General features: G+C 43.5%; 1 protein-coding gene across 2 annotated transcripts in view; it reads left to right on the forward strand.

Moving 5' to 3' along the window:
* The window catches only part of LOC126291671 (uncharacterized), a 244,002-nt gene that overhangs the window by 58,169 nt on the left and 159,250 nt on the right, over positions 1-26,583 (forward strand). For both annotated transcript variants that reach the window (XM_049985251.1, XM_049985252.1), the window contains exons 2-3: positions 3,713-3,857; positions 16,813-17,061. In XM_049985251.1, coding sequence (XP_049841208.1) covers positions 3,764-3,857; positions 16,813-17,061 — 343 coding nt within the window. In that variant the 5' untranslated portion in view covers positions 3,713-3,763. The remainder of the gene's footprint in view (positions 1-3,712; positions 3,858-16,812; positions 17,062-26,583) is intronic.

Consider the following 26,583-nt stretch of genomic DNA (forward strand, 5'->3'; position numbering starts at 1 on the left):
ATTTATAGTCAGTTGTTGTCATAGAGCAGATGATGACGCAGGCTCGGTTTGAGATCGATCCTCACCCCGACCCACGTCCAATTTTTGTATCGCTCTCTTCTTCGGCTTTAGGACACCAAACGAAGAACACGTATGGCAACACGTCTCCCGCGGGATGCTTGACTTTGTAAGAAGTCGAAACGGGTAATGATACCATGTGAGTACCTTGAGTCCGACATATGTAACGGCCTGATAGGCTAACTTCAGTGTTCATTAATTCGGAAATGATGTTACGAATCGAATTATTTTTCTTAACAAATACACAAAGAATAATGTATTTGTTCTGCCCGAGCCGGCCTGAGTGGCCGAGCGGTTCTAGGCGCTACAGTCTCGAACCACGCGGCCGCTACGGTCGCAGGTTCGAATCCTGCCTCGGGCATGGATGTGTGTGGTGTCCTTACGTTAGTTAGGTTTAAGTTGTTCTAAGTTCTAGGGGACTGATGACCTCAGCAGTTGAGTCCCATAGTGCTCAGAGCCATTTTTTGTTCTGTCCGACTCCGTCTAGACACAGCAAAAACAAAATTGCAATCATCTGCCGAAATGCCCTACTAAGAGTTGTCAGGCGCATTTTTCTGGTATTTCGGCAGATATTTGCAGTTTCCTTTATACATATATCTAGCCTAGCACTGAAGTATATATAAGGCTAACTTAGGAAGAAGAAACATCTTGAGTCCAATAAGAAACATAAAACTCTGGAATCAAGAAGCAGTGATGAAAAATATCAGAATACACTACAATTTAAATAAACGCAATAAGGGAAATAAGGCTGATATTTTTGGCCGTTTGCACAGAATTAACCAGAACATTGTAACAGAAAAGACTTTCAGGTTATCTAGTACAAGAAATCAACATATTGCTGGTGCCACCAAGCTCAATTAGATTTAGAAATGAACGTGACCGAAGAAAAGAAGTCACATCCTTCGTGAATGAGTCACATTTCCTTAAGATTCTTCCTGCGAATTTCAGTCTGGTATCTGCTTTTCGTGCTATTTATATGGTCATTCAAGCAACTTGTCATTAATAGTATAGTTTTACAGTAGCGGGTTTCTTTACCTACGTTTTCGCAATATGTTACCTTTATTTACGTTCTGGGGCAACTGCCAGAAACTAAAACGGCTGAAATGGCTCTGAGCACTATGGGACTTAACATCTTAGGTCATCAGTCCCCTAGACTTAGAACTAATTAAACCTAACGTAAGGACATCACACACATCCATACCCGAGGCAGGATTCGAACCTACTATTGTAGCAGCAGCGCGGTTCCGGACTGAAGCGCCTAGAAACGCTCGGCCACAGCAGCCGGGCTGCCAGGGACTGCACCATTTATCAATCCTCTGAGGTTATTCTGCAAATCTGTAGTGTTTTCTGGCGTTGCTGCCATCTTACAGACAACCGCATCATCTTCAGTCTTAAGGAGCTTTCGACGCCTTCTACTAGATCTTTTACATACATTGCCGGCCGGGGTGGCCGAGCGGTTCTAGGCGCTACAGTCTGGAACAGTTTCGAATCCTGCCTCGGGCATGAATGTGTGTAATGTCCTTAGGTTAGTTAGGTTTAAATAGTTCTAAGTTCTAGGGGACTGATGACCTCAGAAGTTAAGTCCCATAGTACTCAGAGCTATTTGAACCATTTTGCATACATTGTAAACAGTATCGTTCCTGCCACACTTCTTTGGGGTGCTCCAGAAATTATTTTTATATCTGTCAAATTTGTTCCGTTGAGAACGACGTGTTGAGTTCTGTCTGCAAGGAAGTCTTGAATCCACTCGCAGATTTGGTACTATATTTGGTAAGCTGGTATTTTTGTCACTTAAAGGCATTGCAGGATGGTGTCAAACGCCTTCCTGGAGTCAAAGAATACAGCATCAACCTGAGTTTGGGGAATCTGTACTGATTTTTTATAGAGATTTTTGTTGTCCACAAACGCGGTAATATGTAAACTCAAGATATGGTCCATCATTCTGCAACAGATTGATGTCAACGACATAGGTCTATAATTGTGTTCATCTGTCCTACAAACCTGCTTGGAAACGGAAATGAGATGCGCTTTTTCCAGTCGCTAGGTACTCGTCGTTGCTCCAGAGAACTACGATAAACTGGTGCTAGAAGGGGAGAAAGTTCTTTCGCATAATCTCTGTAGAATCTTACAGGTATTTCATCGATATGTGCGACTTCAATGTTCATACGATGACTGAAAGGAGTGACCGAATTTCGAGCTTCGGCTGTAAAACAATTTCAGAACACCGAATTCAGTATTTCGGCCTTCTCTCCGTTATCTTCCGTTTCGTTATCAGTATGGTCACTGGGTGAGTTAATAGAGGATTTAGAACAGCTTTTTGAATTTACGACCGGCCAATGCCTCTTTCGATTTTTTCCTTAGTGTATGTAATATAGAAGAAACTATCAGCCTCAAATGGCTCTGAGCACTATGGGACCTAACATCTGAGGTCATCAGTCCCCTAGAACCTAGAACTACTTAAACCTAAGGATATCACACACATCCATGCCCGAGGGAGGATGAGAACCTGCGACCGTAGCGGTCGCGCGGTTCCAGACTGTAGCGCCTAGAACCGCTCGGCCACCCCGGCCGGCAAACTATGAGCCTCGATTGCGATAATGAAACCAACCTTTACCTAGGTTTCAGGCCAATTAATTGAACCTCCTTCAGAAGATAAACCTGATTCTATAATATGTCTACGAGGGCATGGTCTAGAAAAAAAAATTGATAAAAATAAAACCAAAACAGGCTGAATAGGCGTAGTCACATTTTAAAAGTGCGGTACATTTCTAGTCCATGCCCTCGTAGACGTATTATAGAATCAGGTTTATCTTCCGAAGAAGAAAGCTCAATTACTTGGGCTGAAACCTATGTAAATGTTGGTTTCATTGCCGCAATCGAGGCTGATAGCTTCTTATATACCGGGTGATCAAAAAGTCAGTATAAATTTGAAAACTTAATAAACCACGGAATAAATTAGTGAGGTAAAAATCGACACACATGCTTGGAATAGCATGGAGTTTTATTAGAACAAAAAAAAAAGAAGTATTGCTAGACGCGTGAAAGATCTCTTGCGCGCGTCGTTTGGTTATCGTGGTCGACCGACATCTCTAGGGATGCTGAAAGACAACATCCAACGCCAATGCCTCACCATAACTCCGGACATGCTTTACAGTGCTGTTCACAGCATTATTCCTCGACTACAGCTATTGTTGAGGAATGACGGTGGACATATTGAGCATTTCCTGTAAAGAACATCATCTTTGCTTTGTCTTACTTTGTTAAGCTAATTATTGCTATTCTGATTAGATGAAGCGCCATCTGTCGGACATTTTTTGAACGTTTGAATTTTTTCGGTTCTAATAAAACCCCATGTCATTCCAAGCATGTGTGTCAATTTGTACCCCTCTATCTACATTATTCCGTGATTTATTCAGTTTCCAAATTTATACTGACTTTTTGATCACCCGGAATTAGATTATCACGATTGCTGACGGGGCAACAATGTTGAAAGTACTTAGTGTATGTGACAATAGCGTTAAAATCATCCAGTCTGGTCCAGGCAGTTGATTGCCATGACATTGAGTTAGGTATCACCCTTCATTCTATGGATCTCCGACTTGTCTATGTGTTTTTCTACGTATCTCAAGTGTCCGCCTTTGTCGATGTGTTGCAGCTGTTGGTGCCGGATTGAACACCTGCAGACGAGCGAGACACAGCCGCAGCCATGCTGTTCCATAACAACCTCGACATGATAGGCAGGAACGAGCCCATCACAAGGAAGGCCAAGTTCTGGCAGTCCTACGTCCGCGCCCTCAAGGGTGAGTTTCATCTCTCTGGATTACAAGCAAAGTTGTTGTCAACATTCCTTGTGCTCGAATAAAGCTGGCCGGAGCACTAACAATGATGTAACACTGAACCGCGTGGCAAAAATCCTTCATCTTACCCAGCAACATGTCTCCGGGGTCAAAGCTCTAGTCAAGTTTTTAGCACTCAGGTCACATCATTAACAGTCCAAAGCAATCAAAACACAGGATTATTTAAGTACCTTCGTAGTTTCAGGAGACGGTTGCAGTAAAACTACGAGGCTTAAGGTAAATAGACATATCAAGTGGACAGAAACCTCTTAAGGATTTTAGTGTACCCCAACTGTGTGCATCTAGTGTAAACCGTGAAATAGTGTGAACGAGTTTCAAATGTCTGCAAGGCCTGAAACAGAGGCGGGACGTGGGGACCAGCCCAGTATTCACCTAGTGGGATGTGGAAAACCGCCTAAAAACCACATGCAGGCTGGTTGGCACACCCGCCCATGTCCCACCTCTGTTTCAAATAACTCGTTCACACTATTTCATGGTTTATACTAGATGCAGACAGTTGGGGTACACTAAAATCCTTAAGAGGGTCTCTGTCCATTTGATGTGTCTATTTACCTCATATTAATCTGGGTACACAGCGTGACGGACTGCCGCCCTAAGGGGCTGGGTCAGATTCCCAGCTGAGTCGAGGATTTTCTCCGCTGAGGGACTGGGTGTTGTCTTCATCATCATTTCATCCCCATCCGGCACGCAGGTCTCACAATGTGGCGTCGGCTGTAATAAGACCTCCACCAAGGCGTCCGGACCTGCCCCGCAAGGGGCCTTCCGGCCAATGGCACCAAACGCTCATTTCATTTTGACACACACAGTGGTTACGGTTACTACGAGCCACACCACAAGTTGGGAAACGGGACCAAATTTCTAGTAGTTTACTGCCAGGTTGAGATTTACGCAAATGTTTTATTCGTATCTTACAGAAACTAGCAGTATGGCAATAAACAGACTTTTAAACGCGCCGCTAACGGCGTTCAAGCAATTTATAGCAAATCAACAGTTTAAACAAAATTATAAAAAATCACAGAAGCTAGCAGTACGGCAATAAACAACCTTTTAAAACACGCCGCTAACGACAATCAACGAATTTATATCAATACAACTGTTTAAAAATTAAAACAAAAGAAATACAGAACGTAGGAGTACGGCAATAAACTACCTTTTAAAACACGCCACTAACGCCAATCACAGTAATTTTTAGCAATACAACAATTTAAAAAATTTAAAGAACATTAGTAAACAGGCTATTAAAGTAACTACAGAACATTATTAATAAAGTACGGTGAGGTAGTGAAGAAACCAACAGCGCCATTAAAAAAAATTAAACAGGTCTCAGCAAACACACGATTAATGGCAAAAAAAGGAATTTACAAACTTCGAGGTATTTAAAATTTTTTTAAACAAAACTGTCCTGGAATATCATTAGAACATAACAGATATGAAGGACCCGTGTAAGGCGGCCACAAATCACCCACTCAGGGACGCTCAGGCTAGACAGAATACTGACCAATTTAAATACGCCCGTAAACACAATTGCCACTCTCAGGCTGGTCACTGCACCGACTTTTACCCGGCGAAAACTTGTTATAGGATGGCTTAATTTGCTGATAGAATTAGAGCTAACCTGGTGCAAGAAAACATTACACCACACCGTCCTGAATGAGCGACCACATGATCAACCAACAGGAAGCATGAATTTACTCATAACCCACGACAGAACAGCGAAACAATTACTCTGCCAAAACTACACCTCCAATCGGACAGTAACGAGAGGAGGAGGAAAGATCACTGTCTTCAATTAGATCGGTGCCGGGGACAGGAAACCCGATCGCCGGAAGCCACAAGGCAGAATTACGCAAACTTATTACTTAATGATTAAACTTTCCACTAACTTAACTTGCAATTATGCTCGAACAGGCAGTACACGACCTCCGATGGTAATGATCCACAAATCCGACGGCGCACGCGTCGCCAGCGTACCCAACACGCCAAGGTCACGTGACAACACGCTCTGTCACCGGAGTTCACGTCTTCTCTGCAACGTTGACGGATAGTGACCGCTCCTTCATGTTAGGTGTCTCCTTTTTAAACTCGAGTGTTGAAACAGAGGATCTAAAGAAGCTAGTTAACGTCCGACCGAGGCGAAATGAGCAGCAACTACTCGTGGGGCGATTCTGTATACAACGAACACGCGGGGAGCTCTTCCGTCAACTGGACCCGCTCGTTACACACAACCGACATACATCACGTGGCGACTCGGTACAACCGACCACGCCTGCTCCGCGCTGGAGAGCCACACTGCCCTCCCGTGTCCACCACACTCTCTACACGCAACGCCCCAACTTCCGCGCCACCACACGAGGTTACAAACGGTCAAAGACCTCACTTCCTCCATAGCAGTTTCCCGGAAGCAAAAATGCAGATGTCGACAGCAGAGGGAAAAGACAACCAAGCAGCCACTCAATGACAGACAACATATCAAACAAACATGTCAGGGGAAGAAAAGGAAAACCAATGCAATCTAAACACAAGGTGTAGCACGAGTCGATACACGGCTCACATTTGAGTCTGAACACGGCCAACATGCAATAACCACTCGCACACGGCAAGTAGGATTACTGGCAGTGAATGGGGCATAAACCATGTCGGGGGGACGTCGAACACATCACAGTCTTTGGAGTAATAGGGAAACGGAGCGACATATCTGAGGTCAAAAAGGGCACGATCATTGGTTTTCGGGACAAGTGTGGAAGGATTTCCGAAATAGCTGGGTTTGTTAGCTGTTCGCGTATTACCATAGTAAAACTGTATTGTGCATGGCACTACGACACTATTGAAAACGGCGACTCGGGTGCACCATGGGCCAGAGATGGCAGGGGAGAACAACGGCTGTGGCGATGTGGACAGTGGATAGACCTGCCAGCTGACGGCCCACATGTACCAAGGGGACACCAGTAGTGTCTCCTCAAAGACCGTTTGGTGAACGTAGCTGCGTAAGGCCCTCCTTAGCAGGCACCTGGTTCAAGCATATATGCTTATAAAACACTGATACGACCTATTCTTGAATACTGCTCGTTTCGGATCCCTGTCAGGTCGGACTGAGAGAGGAAATAGAAGCAATTCAGAGGCGGGCTGATAGATTTGTTACTGGTAGGTTTGATCGTCACGCGAGTGTTACGGAAATGCTTCAGGAACACGGGTGGGAGTCTCTAGAGGAAAGAAGGCGTTCTTTTCGTGAATCGCTACTGAGGAAATTTAGAGAACCAGCATTTGAGGCTGACTGCAGTACAATTTTACTGCCGCCAACTTACATTTCGCGGAAAGACCACAAGATAAGGGCTCGTACAGAGGCATATAGGCAGTCATTTTTCCCTCGTTCTGTTTGGGAGTGTAACAGGGAGAGAAGGTGCTAGTTGTGGTACGAGGTACCCTCCGCCACGCACCGTATGGTGGATTGCGGAGTATCTATGTAGATGTAGATGCTGACTGCTCTTGATCGACGTTGAAGGCTGGAATTTGCACGAAATTACCGCAAGTGGACGTCCACTGAGTTGTGACAAATGGCCTTTCCAGATGAATCACGTTTTGTGCCCTGTGTGCGCTGCTTCCTGGAGTAGGGTAGGCGCGCCGGCCCCAGATCGAATCCGCCTGGCAGATTAACAAAGAGGGCCGGTGTGCCGGCCAGCCTGCATGTGGTTTTTAGGCGGTTTTCCACATCCCCCTAGGTGAATACTGGGCTGGCCCCCACGTTCCGCCTCTGCTACACGCCTTGCAGACATTTGAAACTCGTTCACACTATTACACGGTTTACACTAGGTGCAGACAGTTGGGGTACATTAATTCTGTCCTGGGGGGGGGGGGGGGGTTGAGCAGCGGCAGGAAGGGAATCCGGCCACTGCTTCAAATTAACCGTGCCACATCCGATTTCACTGTGCCTACCCTGGGCAAAGACGCGGGACAACGGCACTAGCAAAAGCAAAACCAGAAAGCCAAAAAGAAGGGACCGTTACTGTCTGGGAAATTTTTTTGTTGCGTTCCCTAGGTCATCTCTTCATTCTCTACCGTACAATGGACCAACACAACTATGTAACCATTCCTACATGCAAGTACTTGCACAGATGCATTGGGCACTGTGTCTAGTGCGCCAGTCGACTGTATCGTGTCGCTCTTTTCAGTTCTGTGCTCACAGTGAGAACGTAAAGATGGCTACAAATTAGTGACTGTTGCCGGGTATGAGGCCCTGCTGAAAGATTTCGCCTGAAGCTACGCAATCCACATAACATAACTGTCATGTGGTTCGTTCTACACGACAATTCTCGGCTGCACTCTGCAGGGGCAGTGAAGATGCTCCTGAAGCGTTTTCGATGGGAAGCGTTTGATCACCCACAATACAGCCCGAAATTGGCTACCCCTGAGGTTCATCTCTGCTAAAATGAACCGCTGGCTATGAAGACAATATTTTGACACTGTCAACGAGCCGCAGTCCAGACTTGAAAACTGTCGAAAAGCACTGGCGGCTGTCTTCTATGACGAGGGAATCGAAAAGTTGGTACAAGGCTACGACAGATGTCTAAGTCTGAACGGCGACTGTGTAGAGAAGTAACTGTAAGGTGTAGCTAACCGTTGCAAATAAAACAGTTTTGGTTTTCACTGTGGTATCCATTTCGCGACCCATTGTTCCTTACTTTCCCAATAGGCCTCGTAGTTTTTACTCGAGAAAGTGGCAACTACCAGCAGGACAATGCAATGTGTCACACAGCTTGCAGAGTACATGCATGACTGGAAGAGTACCAGTATGATTTCACCATACTCTCCTGATTACCGAACTCTTCAAATTTAAACCCACTCGAGAAACTATGGGACCACCTCAGCACGCGCCATGTACCCTCAACGAGAAACCTGGAGCATCTGACAAGGGCACTGAAGTCGGCATGGCTCGACACTCCTGTCGGTAGTTTCCAACTCACTGACTCTCTTCCTCCAGGTCTCGCAGCAGTATGCAGAGCAAAAATGCTTTTGATAAGTGGTCAGTTTAATGTGACTAGGCAATTTAGATGCTCATTATTAGCATTAGATTCGATGCAGCTTTTTGGAGTAGGAATTAAAATCCATGTAGAAAAAATAAAAACTTTGAGGTTTGCCGATGACATTTTAATTCTGTCAGAGACAGCAAAGGACTTGCGAGAGCAGTTGAACGAATGAACAGTGTCTTGAAATGAGGATACGAGGGCTGGAATTTACATAGTGCCGACTATTTATTCACAACCGATGCAAAAGAGTTACATGTTTGCAACTGTTACTGTCCTTCAAAGTAGTCACCAGTGTTGTTCAAATGGTTCAAATGGCTCTGAGCACTATGGGACTTAACATCTATGGTCATCAGTCACCTCGAACTTAGAACTACTTAAACCTAACTAACCTAAGGACATCACAAAACACCCAGCCATCACGAGGCAGAGAAAATCCCTGACTCCGCCGGGAATTGAACCCGGGAACCCGGGCGTGGGAAGCGAGAACGCCACCGCACGACCACGAGATGCGGGCTGCCAGCGTTGTGCAGAACCCGTTGCCAGCGATGTGGAAGGCTTAGTATACCGTTAGCAGAGCCTGTTATGTTGACGGTGTTACCACAAGATATTAGTGTTCTTAATACAATCATTATGACCCAGCCAGCAGTGCTATGTGTCTTCGGGTCAAATGGCTCTGAGCACTATGGGACTTAACATCTGAGGTCATCAGTCCCCTAGAACTTAGAACTACTTAAACCTAACTAACCTAAGGACATGCCCGAGGCACGATTCGAACCTGCGCCCGCAGCAGTCTTGCGGTTCCGGACTGAAGCGCCTAGAACCGTTCGGCCACCGCGGCCGGCTGTGTCTTCGGTACGAGGATGGTTCAGTAACTAAATTAATAAGCGTATCGTACCTATTAAACAAGAGAAGCTAAAAAGAAAGGCAGGAAAATTGGGCTTAACGTCCCGTCGACATCGGCGCCGTCAGAGACGGAGCACAAGCTCGGATTGTGTCAAGAATGGGAAAGGAAATTGACCGTGAGCTCTCGTTGGATCTATCCCAGAATTTGGCTAGTGCGATTTAGGGAAATCACGGAAAACCTACAACTGGATGGCAGGACGTGGGTTTAAGCCGTCGTTCTCCCCAGTGCGAGTACAGTATGCTAACCAATGTGCCACCTCGCTTGGTTTAACAGAAGCCCCACAGTGCATTGTGCCTGCTGATTTGTGGTTGTGCTATAGTTGACGATAAAAATTATCGGATGTGATCTGTGTATTACGTTACTGTTTATGCAGACTGTAAACGTGTGTCAGTCCATAAAGTTTCGTATGTGGGCCATCTTTGGTAATTTCTGAAGCGAAATTAAGTGTTCTTGGCCCAGAGAATTCACGAGCTTTTTCGGCGAAACCTGAAGAACTTGCTGTAGATGATTTAGTAGATGGATGGTTGCCCTAAATATTGCCTAATGTGTTGAGAGGGTAGTGGAAATCGTCCATTATAAACCGGAAATTTTATTTTGTAGTCTTCTCAAGTGTTTGTCAGCGGCTATTGACCAACTTCCGAATCATAAAATATGGTTACGAGTAACATTATAAGAGTTTTCACAGGTGTATAACCCACCCCACGGGAATTACATGTCTAGATAGAACAGATAATAAAACCTTTTAAATGCCAGTAGAGGGAGGTAGTTATTCTGCTGCACTTCGTAATACAGTTTCAAGATGGAGGCGTCGAGAGATGGATACCCGGCGATTGAAGTGCGAAGTGCAATAAGATTTGTTGCCTTTAAAGATAACTTTCACAGCTACAGCACAATCCAGTGTAAGATAATAGAGCACCTGAAATACCAGGAAACAGGCGTGAATTGGGTGCCACGAATTCCATAAGGGCAGAACAGATGTACGAAACTAGCAAAGGTAAGGGCAGGTTCAAATGGCACTGAGCACTATGGGACTTAATATCTGAGGCCATCAGTCCCCTAGAACTTAGAACTACTTAAACCTAACTAACCTATGGACATCACACACATCCACGCCCCAGGCAGGATTCGAACCTGCGACCATAGTGGTAGCGTGGGTCCAGACTGAAGCGCTTAGAACCGCTCGGCCACAGCGGCCGGCTAAGGGCAGTCAAGGTCGACCTCTTCGTACGACAGTGTGTGCTGCGTCCCAAGGATGATTCAAATCAACCGTCGCATTCGAGTGAGGCACATGGCTTTGAGCACTATGGGACTAAACTGCTGAGGTCATCAGTCCCTGCGTGAGGCAGACATCATACAAACTCAGTCTCGCCATTGGTAATGTAGAAGAAATTGTGCGCAACACATCCCTCTAGAGGAAGAAGTATTCTCGCAGCGTACTTTGCCAACTCTCAAACGACAATAAAGCGAAGCGATTAGGTTTGTCTCTCCAGCACTAAATCGGTGTCAGGCGGAGGGTATTGAAATGTGGCTGCATCACGTAACAGCAGACTTGAAGAAAGCTCCAGTATCGTGGAGACACCATTCATCTCTCCGATATATGCGGTTCAAAACTACGGCACCAACGAAGAAAGTTATGATCACAGCCTATTTGGAACATGTGAGATGTACAACAAGTTGATTTCCACAGGCATGGAGAGACTGTGAATGTTACTAGGAATTGTTCCGTACTGAAACAGAAAGCGATTCGGAAGAACCGATCGGGTTTCCTTTCGGAAGGTGTCGTGATTCACGACAACGTCCGAAATCCAGAACGAAATTTTCACTCTGCAGCGGAGTGTGCGCTGATATGAAACTTCCTGGCAGATTAAAACTGTGTGCCCGACCGGGACTCGAACGCGGGACCTTTGCCTTTCGCGGGCAAGTGCTCTACCTTCTGAGCTACCGAAGCACGACTCACGCCCGGTACTCCGCAGTACCCTTTCTTTCAGTACTGCTAGTTCTGCTAGGTTCGCAGGAGAGCTTCTGTAAAGGTTGGAAGGTAGGCGACGAGATACTGGCAGAAGTAAAGCTGTGAATACCGGGTGTGAGTCGTGCTTCGGTAGCTCAGATGGTAGAGCACTTTCCCGCGAAAGGCAAAGGTCCCGAGTTCGAGTCTCGGTCGGGCACACAGTTTTAATCTGCCAGGAAGTTTCAACGTCCGAAATGACACAGCCCTCGGTTTCACGTAATTAGGTCCACCGTTTCCGAGGCACTGTATTGTAACACCTTCCACACAGCCCGGATCTCGGTTCAAGCAGTTCTCATCTGTTCGTACCGTCAATGAAGCACCTGACCAGTTGCCATTTCAGAACCGATACCGACGACAAGGAGACGCGAACTGTGACAAGTGGAAAGTGTTCTGAGGAGCAATGGGTACTCCACAAGTTATATTAGAATGTAACACAGCCAAACACGCGGCGAAGTAAGAAATCAGAAAAGAAATGTCGGGTACGGACTTTCTGCCATACATCGGGCAGAATCGGCCGTATATTGCGCAGACACGGCGTAAAGACTATTTTCAAACCGATAAAGAATATACAAGAGTGTCTTGGATCGGCAAAGGAAAAAAGGGCCCGTTTGCAATGTCGGGAATATACCGCATACCCTGTATACGCGGAAAAGTTTATGTCGGAATGGCTGTAAGATCAATCAACACCAGGATCAAAGAACATAAGCGACATTTTAGGTTGGAGCACGTGCAGAAATCGGCCGTGGCGTAGCATGCACTGTGTGAGACCGACCACGTAGTAAAATTCGTCTACGCGGAAGTACTGGATGTAGACAAGAACTATAACACCTGCTTGTTCAGAGAAGCTATAGAAATACAAAAACACGGGAACAGCTTCAACAAGAAAGAAGAAAGTCTCTAGGCAAACAGATCCTGGCTTCCCGTGCTGCAGCGAACGGCCGTCGCAGGTAGCAACAGGAGAACCGCACAGGAAATGACCGCGGAGAAGCCCTCGGACGTTGACGCGCAAGATACACACGGTCTGCGGTGGCGAGTTGGGCTTCCACCATTAGCAATGGATGGTGAAGCTTTGACAATGTCAACCACTCGTGCTGGCAGAACGTCGGAAATTCATCAGACGAACGTGGGCCGAAGAACCCGAAAGTCAATATGCAGTTTGTGATCAGGGGACTGTTGTTAAGCGGCTCCTATATCTGGTCCCAAATTTATTTATTGCCGTTTTAAACAGAATGGTTTGCCAAATGAACAAATGATGACTAAGTGGAAACATAATATGCACCAGGTCACTGTCTGTGCACGTGGCCAAACGTATCTGGATACTTTTACGTACTGGGAATTTGACTTGTCTCTAGAGAAACAGTCACAGCAGAATGTGGCAGTCACGAGAGCTAAGTGACATCGAAGGTGGACTAGTCATTTAATGTCGCCTGAGTAACAAATCCACCAGGGATATTTCAACCTTTATGAAGCTGTCCAAGTTCACTGTTGGCCATGTGGATGTCGGTAGCGGGAAAGCGACGTCGCTAGACAGTCGATGTTGGGAAACGAGTGATTCGTACTGATGAATCACGCTATACGCTGTGTCAATCCGACTGATGGGTTTGGGTCTGGCTGATGGCTCGAGAACGTTACCTGTCATTATGTGCGGCGGCAACAGTGAAGTACGAAGGAAGTGGTTTTTACAGTGCGGGCGTGTTTCTTGTCGTTAGGTTGTGGTCCCCTTATTGCACTTGAGAAAACGCTGTATGCTCCGTACGTTAGTGGAACAGTTTGGAGACAATGATTACATCACTATGACAATGCATTCTGTCATAAAGCAGAAGGTGAGATGATGCTTCATGAACAATAACTTTCCTGATATGGTCTGAGCTGCCCACAGTCGCGAATTGAGACCAACTGAGCAAGTATGAGATGAAGTTAGAACATCGACTTCGGTCCAGACTCAAGCGTCCAATACCACCATTTTCTCCCGTTTTGGATCTTGAGGAACAATGGGTTGCTACTCCTCCACAGACGTTCAGACACCCCACTGAAAAGTGTCCCCAGGATGTTTCAAGCCGTCATAATGGCGAATCGATGACACACTCCATACTGATGTGAACTCATAGGTCTCCGGATGGTTTTGATCAGATGGAATATCTTTTTAATTTACTGGACAAACTTTCTTTTGCGGATTACTCTCGTACATCGTTTTCTGGCATACAGATTTACTCTTTGCTCTGTCGTAGAAGGAAGTTTTTCATCAGAAAAAGGAACAAGGACTTAAGTTTGCTGCCACAATAAAGGAGATAAGCCCAGGTAGCCAAGAGTGGATTGAGCACCTACGATTTTCAAATTTGTGTCCTGTCCTATAGAAATATACAAAGCTCTGTTTCAACCGCGGGGCATTTTCAAACACCTGTAATTCTTTCAAAAATGGTGACATTGTTTTATACAGGTTGCGGCGCTTAAATCCAGACAAATTTCAATTTGAATTTGCCACCGGAGGTCAGAAATTCAAATATGGTTCAAATGGCTCTGAGCACTACGGGACTTAACTTCTGAGGTCATTAGTCCCCTAGAACTTAGAACTACTTAAACATAACTAACCTAAGCACATAACACACACCCATGCCCGAGGCAGGATTCGAACCTGCGACCGTAGCGGTCACACGGTTCCAGACTGTAGCGTCTAGAACCTCTCGGCCACAAGGGCCGGCCATTCAGAAACTCAAAATGGCCGAGATGTTACGCACAAGTGCGGAGTACAGCCAAAGAGTCGCGATTATCGAAAATCTTCGCGCTCGGCGTTCGCCCACTGAAATAGTTCGATTTTTCGGGTAACCGAGATGAGCGGTTTACGATATTGTGGCCAAGTATAATGGTTCGGAAAAGTCTGGGGTTCACGTCCTATGTGTCACGTCCAGTGAGGGTGATATCATGCCGCCACATTTCTTTGGAAAGGAACAAACTGTCACAAAAGAAGTTTATTTGCAAGTTTTGACGAATGTAGTGAAACCGTGGGTGGTAATTGTGGTCTCAGGGAGACAATATATCCTTCAACAGGACGGTGCACATTTAGTTCAAAACTGGCTCTCGGCTAATGTTGACATCTTCTGGTCAAAGAACTTCTGGCCCTCGAAAAGCCCTGATTAACCTCTCAACTACTTTGTTTGAAGCGTGCCCGATAGGGTTACCAATAAGACGACGCACCCTAACGTCGCATATCTACGCACCGCTATCTCAGCAGCATTAGCGAATATGGACAGCGCTATTTCAAACAGTGCGTGCGATCGCTTTAGGACAAGACTGGAGGTGTTCACTGCGGCTGAGGCGGGCTACATCGAGTAATGTTACTCTTGAAAGATTCCACTACTAATACGTAAAAGGGTTTTCATTTTCATTTGCATTTTATTTTAATAAATTTGATTTTTTTTATAAAGTTTTATTTGTCCGTATTTAACTGCTGCACCATGTACACAAATTGTCTACAATCTCTCGCATGTACATATACTTTATAAGTAACGTTACCTACATATTTAAGCTTCCATCGCCATTTCTAATACATCGCTTGTGCATGTGGACATGTGTACATGGTATTTCTCTGCATATATGCCACAAAAACAATACAATAATGTACATGAGTACCTCCATTAGCCAACACAAACAAAAATCTGCCATATCATAGAACAAGCACAGCTGTTATAATGTAACCAAGGATGTTTAGAATCCTATCTGTGGGTGGTGCTAAGCTACTGGTGCCATATTCACTGACATATTCTGTTCGTTATTCTCATGTGTGTTATTTTATTAAAAGTAGTGCATCGAAATTCATACATCATATGTCACACCAAAAGTAATATTAGACATTACAGCGCAGAGTCCAAACCAGAAAATATTGTATTAGACATGATTATACTTTCTGTTTATTACTACCATTATTACTGTAATTTATAAAATAAATGTTAGCGTTACTTAATACAACTGTATTACAGTGTTGAAAGCGTAGCATAATGCTTCAATGTGAGAGAGGACTTGATGACCATAAACTTATATGATTAAAAAAACAAATAACTTAAAAAAAAGCTCTGACAATTATTAGCCATCCTAACATTGAACCATGAGGTATAACTGTGTCAATTGACTGTGTCTCTGCTTGAAATCCTCTTTGCTCATAGTCAGTACTGTTATTCCAAATAACCCTTCATACAACTAAATCTGTTTTCTAATTATTCTTTCAATTCATTACTATCAATAATACCATAGTGCTATGGTAACACTTTTAACTGAACTGCAATCAATTTTCAAGGTATAGCACCCTAGTCTGATGATCCTGATTGTTTATAATATAAATGTTACCATTATTTAACTGAACTGCAATCAGTTTTCAAGGTATAGCACCCTAGTCTGATGATCCTAAACTTATCTGGGTGAAAAACAGAAAGCTTATAAAAAGTCTGACAACTATTATTGGTCCTAATATAGAATCTGGACCAACATCTGTATTGTTTGAGGATTTGTCTCTGCTACTCTCCAACATTTCTGTTTCAAAGAACATTAGATATACGCATATCTACAGTCAATACATTCTTTTACTTCTAGTGCTACTATTATTACTCTTACTTCTAATATTACAATAATTATTATTATTTAAATTAACTGCAATACAATACGTTTTGCGAGTGTAAGACCTTGATATAATGTAAGCTGATGATATTATTTAAATAATAAACAGGGTTCATAAATCTGTTTATTTACCAGTGGTCCTTGAATTCAACCTTGCGGTGCACCTGTATAGATTATTTAAATAATAAACAGGGTTCAGAAATCTGTTTATTTACCAGTGGTCCTAGAATTCAACCTTGAGGAGCACCTGCATCGGTTAAAGGTACTTCTCGCAAATTTTATTGTTTTGTTGGGCGTCATTTTGCTATGTATCGAGGAATGCAGTGTGCCGTATACGTGCGTTGTTGGTGTTGTCGGCAGGCACGGACGACATGCGCGCGCCGGACCGCGTGTCGCACCGCCCACGCGGCCTCTTCCGGCCGCTCTTCTCCGACTTCCCCGACCTGCCGGGCGCGCCCTGGCTGTCGCCCAAGTCGATCTACGACGAGCCGTCACACGCCGCAGAGCGCATCTCCACGCCCGGCTACCGCTACCTGCCCGTATCCAGGGAGATCTACGGCTACTCGCCACGCAACCTGTACCCGTTGCCCTCCGACAGGTACCGACCCGGTACGTGTCCCAGCCGAGCGCTGGCCCCCTAGCGGGCTACCGTTGTCCTACAAAAAGAGCAGATAAAGCAGCAAAAAATTGGGTGTTGTGTTAATGCGGGCTTAATACTGGTCCTAATACTGAACCCTGTGGGTCGCAATCTTTAGCTTCTATACAATCAGGCCTTCTGCTTCACTCATCAGTAAAACAGCCCACAAATAGGGAGTGCGTTTATATCTACACATATACTCTGTTAGCCACCCTACAGTGCGTGGTGGAGGATACATTGTACTATCCATCATGTACTGCGCAAAGGAAAAATGACTGTCTATATGCCTCTGTACGTTCCTCAGTTCTTGTTATCTTATTGCCACAAGCCTTACCTAAGACGTGCGTGGGATAGAAGTACAGTGTTATTAGAACATAGATTCTCTAACTTGACCTCAACATGATTTCCGGAAACGGCGCTGTATTTCTTCAGAGAAGTCCCATTGTTAAGTTCCAGGACATTTCTGTTACTCTTTCTTATAGACCAAACCCACCTGATATGATCCTAACAACGTGTCTATGAATTCGTTCGTTGTCATGCCTATTTAATAAGAAGTCGAAACACTACAGGGTGTTACAAAAAGGTAAGGCCAAACTTTCAGGAAAGATTCCTCACACACAAAGAAACAAAATATGTTATGTGGACATGTGTCCGGAAATGCTTACTTTCCATGTTAGAGCTCATTTTATTACTTCTCTTCAGATCGCATTAATCATGGAATGGAAACACACAGCAACAGAATATACCAGCGTGACTTCAAACACTTTGTTACAGGAAATGTTCAAAATGTCCTCCGTTAGCGAGGATACATGCATCCACCCTCCGTCGCATGGAATCCCTGATGCAGCCCTGGAGAATGGCGTATTGTATCACAGCCGTCCACAATACGAGCACGAAGAGTCTCTACATTTGGTACCGAGGTTGCGTAGACAAGAGCTTTCAAATGCCCCCATAACTGAAAGGCCAGAGGGGTGAGGTCAGGAGAGCGTGGAGGCCATGGAATTGGCCCGCCTCTACCGATCCATCGATCACCGAATCTGTTGTTGAGAAGCGTACGAACACTTAGACTGAAATATGCAGGACCTCCATCGTGCATGAACCACGTATTGTGTCGTACTTGTAAAGGCACATCTTCTAGCAGCATAGGTTGAGTATGAAATTATGATAACGTGCTCCATTGAGCGTAGGTGGAAGAACATGGGACCCAATCGAGACATCACCAACAATGCCTGTCCAAACGTTCACGGAAAATCTGTGTTGATGACGTGATTGCACAATTGCTTGCGGATTCTCGTCAGCCCACACATGTTGATTGTGAAAATTTACAATTTGAACACATTGGAATGAAGTCTCATCCGTAAAGAGAACATTTGCACTGAAATGAGGATTGACACATTGTTGGATGAACCATTCGCAGAAGTGTACCCGTGGAGGCCAATCAGCTACTGACAGGGCCTGCACACGCTGTACATGGTACTGAAACAACTGGTTCTCCGGTATCACTCTCCATACAGTGACGTGGTCAACGTTACCTTGTACAGCAGCATCTTCTCTGACACTGACATGAAGGTTATCGTCAACTGCACGAAGACTTGCCTCGTCCATTCCAGGTGTCCTCGTCGTTCTAGGTCTTCCCCAGTCGCGAGTCATAGGCTCGAATGTTCCGTGCTCCCTAAGACGCCGATCAATTGCTTCGAACGTCTTCCTGTCGGGACACCTTCGTTCTGGAAATCTGTCTCGATACAAACGCACCGCGCCACAGCTATTGCCCCGTGCTAATCCATACATGAAATGGGCATCTGCCAACTCCGCATTTGTAAACATTGCACTGACTGCAAAACCACGTTCGTAATGAACACTAACCTGTTGATGCTAAGTACTGATGTGCTTGATGCTAGTACTGTAGAGTAAAGAGTCGCATGTCAACACAAGCACCGAAGTCAACATTACCTTCCTTCAGTTGGGCCAACTGGCGGTGAACCGAGGAAGTACAGTACATACTGACGAAACTAAAATGAGATCTAATATGGAAATTAAGCGTTTCCGGACACATGTCCACATAACATGTTTTCTTTATTTGTCTCTGAGGAATGTTTCCTGAAAGTTTGGCCGTACCTTTTTGTAACGCCCTGTACATCAATAATCTCTAATTAGTTCTAGCTTCTTGTGTGTGATTTCCATACTCCCCTGTCACTCTCCCAATAAATCTATATCTTCCATTCGCCTTCTCTTATACTCGTTTTATATGATTATCTTGTTTCACCTGGCTTCCTTGTATAGCCCCTAAATATTTAAACGTTATTTGCTCAAGATGTTCACCAGTAGTCTCGTAAACGAACACTATCAAGTTAGTTTCATGGACATTATGTGGCATTTATCCATTTCTATGAGGAGCTGCCTGAGATTCATTGCATCAAATGGAAAATTTTGTCCACATCTTTCTGCGTTTCATTACACTTTCCTGTACACAGCAACCTACTATACACGGTTTTCCAACGCGCAGCACTCAGATTCCTCTTCTCTGAAGCCAAAGTCATAAAACAACGATTGATTTATCTTAATACCCATGTAATTCCACCCCTCCCATAAAGTAATCTGAGATATTTTCACTCCCTAATACAACCACATTTATATTATATACATCAACGAAACTCTGTCATTATGATGAAGTGATCCTAATAATGAACCCTGAAGATCACAAATGCCTCCTGACAATCCTCTTCGTTTTATATCATCCAATTCCGAACACTAACCAATTTCACCTTTCACACACTCACGACTCTTTTGCCCATTCACTAGACAGCACTGAAACACGAAATAAGCCAGTTTCGCACAGGCAGGTTTTCAGCATCACAGTATTCATATTCCACTCACTGGAATGGTGTCCACTCATTTCACACCGTGCACAACATGGAGACATTTTAATCCTCTAACGTTCCAAATAAGAACTGCATATAGCAACAAAGCCTCTGATGTTGTGATACAGCTGTTCTAATAATGAACTTTGATGGCCATCTGTATCAACTGAATAACTCGTCTTTCTGAATACGAAAAAAATTTACGTCTAACACAGTCTAGTCTTTCTTTACCCACTCGAATGTCATATTAGATAGCATAGAAACTGGGGATTCGTCAGCGCCCCGGAAATATTCAGAACTGAAAATTCATATTTCTCTCCTTAGGATCTGCACTGGCGACACAAAACAGGACTTGTCCTCATACGTGTTTTACCAATCAATTAAGCAAAAATGTATTCACACCTTCTGCATGCCTAATTATCAATCTCTCAATCTGAACTCTTTTCATTTTTCGTCCGCTTAATTCCTCTCTCATAAATTAATTTCACATAATTTTTCTTTGCCAATTTCATTTTTTTGTCGATCAGTATTCTTCCTTTCAAGCTCAGTCGGAATCCAAAAAAAGCAAAACATTAACACAGGACAATTCTAACAGGTTGACATATCGAATGATTTAAAAGTATCTGAAAAAGTAAAAATTCAGAATAATTATCTGTAGCGAGTTGTAATTTCATGAAAATGATCAGAAAGGTATGGAACATTTTTGCTAATGATAAAAAAAATCCATTTGGTCCGCACTATTTTCAGTCAGCATCAGTGAGCAAACTAGTTTAAGCAAAGAGAGGCTGCGGCTCTGAGGACCGTTAACTAGTTATCTGTAGACCAAAAATGTATTTGCTGTGCAATAATGTTCCTTTATTTTAAAAAAATCACTATCTTTCTGCTCATTCCTGCACTCATGTTTCGCTTCGTTATTCTTGAGCAATCCCGATAATTTACTGACAAAGGTATTTCACGAGTAAACAAAAGAGTCAAATCTTTTTATACTGGCAGTCTTTCTTATCTAATACCAAAAGATTTTGCATAATAAACAGATTGTCTCACTCATACTTCCTCCCCCACACCAACTATATTTTATTGATTAGAATGCATTATATCTGATTTGGCTATATAGGATAAGCTTCCCAATACTGAAACATATGACAGTAAAAGAACAAACAAAACTTTTTGGGTTAAACTTCACTAGAGCTTCAAATAATAAACTGATCTTCTTCTTAATGGTATAATTCATGCAATTTTTCTCGTAATTTTAAAAGCTCTTGTATAAAGTTTTCAGCTATGTGAAAGAAAATCGACTGCTCTACCACTAGCACTTTAACACACAGGATTCGTAAATATCGGTAAAGGTGCTACATGAAGAGGATAGAGATGTCAAATATGACAAAAAAAACATAACATGGAATATCCACCTTTTGTTTCCAGAAACGTGGTTTCTGAGGGCGGAGAATAATGTCATGGCTCTTGTGAGTAAAATTATAAATAAGTGACGACTGATTTAACCACTTCAATTGTGAAAAGAAAAATAATATAAAAATTTCATTATGAGACTCTATGCACGTAGGCAGCCACAGATACAGGGCTATTCTATAAGGAGGACAGATTTCAAATTTTTTTTCATCAGAAACTACCAAAGACACAGAGAGTACTACAACTTCACTTTGTTGATCAAATATAGTCATCATTATGTGCCGTGGTATTAAATGAAGGTATCCAATCAATTGGTGAACCAGTACGTCTGTCCTACGTGTCTGCAAGGAATGGTGTACAACTCCCAGCCATGTAACAAGGGATGACAACAGGTGCCACAAAAACATCGTAGCCGACACGGACCAGGTATGGGTGTCTCCCCTTGTTAATGACAAAATGTTTCAAAACGATGGGACTGTTTGTTGTCGGTGAGTACAAGTCCATCTCGACTAGTTTCTGAACAGATATTTCGAAAGGAGCAGTAGGCGAGTCCGATAACTCGCCAGCGGGCCTTAGCTCGCAGTGGCACGTGAAGCTGCATGTTTTCAGTGCACCAGACTGTACGGAAAATGGACGGTAGCTGACTACAGGTGTGTAGTATGGTCCGACAAGTCGGAATTTTGTCTCTTTTCAAATAGTGCCACGGGTCAAGGGCACCGATGGACCTGAAGGGCAGGGTTTAGGTGGTGTAGTTAAGGCCAGACGCGGTTCTGTAATATTCTGGGTGCGTTTTTCGTACCATGACATTTGGCCACTTGAGTAGGTTACCACGTAGATGGGTCAGAATGTTTGTTTCATCACTATCAGTCAACAAAGTTTGCCTTTTCTTCCAATCTTGATGATGTTGTCGGCATTGCCACATTCCAAGATGACAACACTCATGTTCATAGGTATCTTATGAGATTGGGGAGGGGGGGGGGGGGTGGCGAACCGTGACAAGAAGCCTGAGACCACGCTGCTACCCCGCGCGGCCAATATTATTATAATGTAGGTACGCAACGTTACAGGAATGGTATTCAGACAGGGGCACGAAAGGGAAGCAGTGGTTGGGAAGGGAGTGAGACAGGGTTGTAGCCTATCCCCGATGTTATTCAATCTGTATATTGAGCAAGCAGTAAAGGAAACAAATGTAAAGTTCGGAGTAGGTATTAAAATCCATAGAGAAGAAATAAAAACTTTGAGGTTCGCCGATGACATTGTAATTCTGTCAGAGACAGCAAAGGACTTGGAAGAGCAGTTGAACGGAATGGACAGCGTCTTTAAAGGAGGGTATAAGATGAACATCAACAAAAGCAAAACGAGGATTATGGAATGCAGTCGAATTAAGTCGGGTGGTGCTGAGGGAATTAGAGTAGGAAATGAGGTACTTAAAGTAGTAAAGGAGTTTTACTATTTGGGGAGCAAAATAAATGATGATGGTCGAAGTAGAGAGGATATAACATGTAGACTGGCAATGGCAAGGAAAGCGTTTCTGATCAAGAGAAATTTGTTAACATCGAGTATTGATTTAAGTGTCAGGAAGTCGTTTCTGAAAGTATTTGTATGGAGCGTAGCCATGTATGGGAGTGAAACATGGACGATAAATAGTTTAGACAAGAAGAGAATAGAAGCTTTCGAAATGTGGTGCTACAGAAGAATGCTGAAGATTAGGTGGGTAGATCACATAACTAATGAGGAAGTATTGAATAGAATTGGGGGAGAAGCGTAGTTTTTGGCACAACTTGACAAGAAGAAGGGACCGGTTGGTAGGACATGTTCTGAGGCATCAAGGGATCACAAATTTAGCATTGGAGGGCAGCGTGGAGGGTAAAAATCGTAGAGGGAGAGCAAGAGATGAATACACTAAGCAGATTCAGAAGGATGTAGGTTGCAGTAGGTACTGGGAGATGAAGAAGCTTGCACAGGATAGAGTAGCATAGAGAGCTGCATCAAACCAGTCTCAGGACTGAAGACCACAACAACAACAACAACATGGGAATGTGGGAAGTCCTCTTTCCACACCGGAACTGAAGACCATCATTCGGAAGTTGGAATTAACTGGCGATTTGGGAATAGCTCCTAGGAGAGGCCGACGGATAACTGCTCCATAAATTGTTGAAAAATTTGCTGTTGCCATGGCTGAGAGTGCTGGCCGCAATGCGCCACCTTCAAGTTGTGCACGATCTGTCATGACAGGCGAACATTCCGTGATCCATCGTTCGAAAAGTGCTGCGAACAGTTGTGAAATGTCCCAGGCTGTTGTGGGTGAAGATGGCCGTCGCATTGAGCAAAGTTTGTAACGTGGAACGTAAACATGATACGCAGTTAACAAATCTTACCCTCTGATGTGGAAATTAAAATTTATTTTTTTCAATGGTTCATTAGTTATTTCTCTTCTGAATGGCCTTAAAAATGTTATCACAAACAAACACTGCCCTACAATTATTCGTTTTTCATGAGAGCTCTCTCAAGGAGGAAAAGTTTAATTACACCGCCCTGTACACAAACCTTTCTCGTGAATCAGTTATCCATTAGTCTAAATGGTATTAAAATCGCTTCAGTACTTCCAGAGATTAGCCTTATCAAAGAGACAGAAGGACACGGAGCGAGGAGTTTAATTTATAACACGTATAGATACTGTCCAAGCTTCGCTGTGGCAGTTGTTTATTGCCTTTCCCGCCAGATACCATCACCAGTTCGTAGCTCCATCATTTCCATTAGATGGCAGTCAATTAAACATGGACCAGAGAGCAATACACATTTATCACTGCCATAAATGGTCTCTACATATATAAAATAAAATGGCATCGCACAGCCAAAATTGCTAAGGATAGAAAATTCCAATTTGGGGAGGCTGTTGATGTTACACTGTTTACGTCCTTCAAGAAGGGATTTTTCAAAATTCCACTCCTAAGGTGGTGAACTATGGAATGAAACGTTTTTTTTAAATATATTGCTACTAGGCTAGAACTACGAAAATTGGTATTCGGTTTCTCTGTCAGAAATTAAAAATGTGTGTTTTAGAATTTTTGGAAATTCAAGCCTTAAGACGGTGAAATAGACTGAAATTTTTTTTAAAAAAATAAATCATAGGTAAGTAACCACTCATTTTTAAAGCTACATCAATGAAAACTGATATTTAATCGTTCGAAATTTTAAAAAATTAATAATTGAAAGACAGCTCGAATCACAAGATTGAAGTACAATTTTGCAGTCAGTGTGCGTGGGATAACCGTTAGAATGTTCCTGCTGTCATAGGAAATCGCACCCGAGATCATAACTCCAGGTGTAGGTTAAGCGTGCCTATCACACACCACTCTTAAGCGGCGGGCGCGAAATTTGAATATACCGGGTGCTCAAAAAGTCCATATAAATTTGAAAACTTAATAAACCACGGAATAATGTAGAGAGGTAAAAATTGACACACAAGCTTGGAATGACATGGGGTTTTATTAGAACAAAAAAAAAAAGAAAAACAAAGTTCACAAAATGTTCGATAGATGGCACTGGTCACGGCTGAGAGGTACGCCGATATGTTACAGAATCGCATTATCCCCAGCCTGGCAGATAAACACCTGCTGGAACGTACTATGTTTATGCAGGATGGCGCTCCACCCCATATTGCTAGACGCGTGAAAGATCTCTTGCGCGCGTCGTTTGGTGATGATCGGGTGCTCAGCCGCCACTTCCGTCATGCTTGGCCTCCCAGGTCCCCAGACCTCAGTCTGTGTGATTATTGGCCTTGGGGTTACCTGAAGTCACAAGTGTATCGTGATCGACCGACATCTCTAGGGATGCTGAAAGACAACATCCATCGTCAATGCCTCACCATAACTCTGAACATGCTTTGCAGTGCTGTTCACAACATTATTCCTCGACTACAGCTACTGTTGAGCAATGATCGTGGACATATTGTGCATTTCCTGTAAAGAACATCACCTTTGCTTTGTCTTACTTTGTTATGCTAATTATTGCTAGTCTGATCAGATGAAGCGCCATCTGTCGGACATTTTTTGAACTTTTGCATTTTCTTGGTTCTAATAAAACCCCATGTTATACCTAGCATCTGTGTCAATTTGTACCTCTCTATCTACGTTATTCCGTGATTTATTCAATTTCCAAATTTATACCAATTTTTTGATCACCCGGTACATCTTTCAGATCTAGAAACACACCTACCAACTTTTCGTTTACGTCTCACAACTCCTTCTTCTGTTGAGATTTTTTTTTTCTGTCAGTGTATGTTTATAAAATTGTTTTTGTTGTAACTACTATGCAAGCGTGATCGAAGCAGCGAGCAGTAAGCTAGTAACTTGTATGCACAAATATTCCTCGTGACTTGTTCTATTCATTAGTAATAATAGTATCATGAACCCTAAAAAAGTTTTTGAGATGAGCCATACGTACATACAGAAAAAAACGAGGGTGGCAAGCTGGCAAACTGTTCTTCACAATTTTGCGGTTTCCCCTGCTTCCAGTTATCGCAATTTTCACAATCATTGCCGTAGTTTGTGAGAAATAAAATTATGAAAACTGCACTTTCTGTCTGAATAGCCCTGTTAATATACATAATTTTAAAAAGATATGTCATCATATGAAAGATTCAGACACTTTTTTTCATTTTTTTCCTAGAAGGATGGTGTAGTGTTTCGCTTATCTCTTTTTTATCATTTTTTTGTCTTTCTGTGTTGTGGAATTTTCAGGAAGAAGCGTGCGCACGCGGTCATCGAAGCCAACTGAGTGATCTATTTTTTTTTTTCTGCCCTCTGTATTTCAGGCCGACCATCTCGCTACGGCCCGCTATTCTACTAAACCCCTTCTCTTCTCCATCCCTAAGCGTGCCGCCGCAATAGAAACCGAAGGCGGGACCTCGAAAAGTTGCATGGCACGACTCACACCTTGCGGCCACTCTGCCACTTCTTCTGGACAATCTCTTTGAACAAAAAAAATGAAACCAAAAAAGGAAAAACAGACCTATGAGATTTGTTGCTCCGCCTTCACGTGGCCAGCTAATGGCAAATGAAACATCTTTGGGGCAACGAAACGCTGAAAATCGCGTGTGCCTGTGTGTACGAGGGAAGGCAAAAAAAGGGCAGCTGAATAGTTCGGGATGTGTCACCTTAAACGATAAGTACACCGCTGCAGATGAAGTATTTAGTCAGAATTTATTTTTATCTTAGAAGAAGACTG

This window comes from Schistocerca gregaria, chromosome 9, assembly GCF_023897955.1.
Source record: "Schistocerca gregaria isolate iqSchGreg1 chromosome 9, iqSchGreg1.2, whole genome shotgun sequence".
In the NCBI taxonomy this organism is placed as follows: Eukaryota; Metazoa; Arthropoda; class Insecta; order Orthoptera; family Acrididae; genus Schistocerca; species Schistocerca gregaria.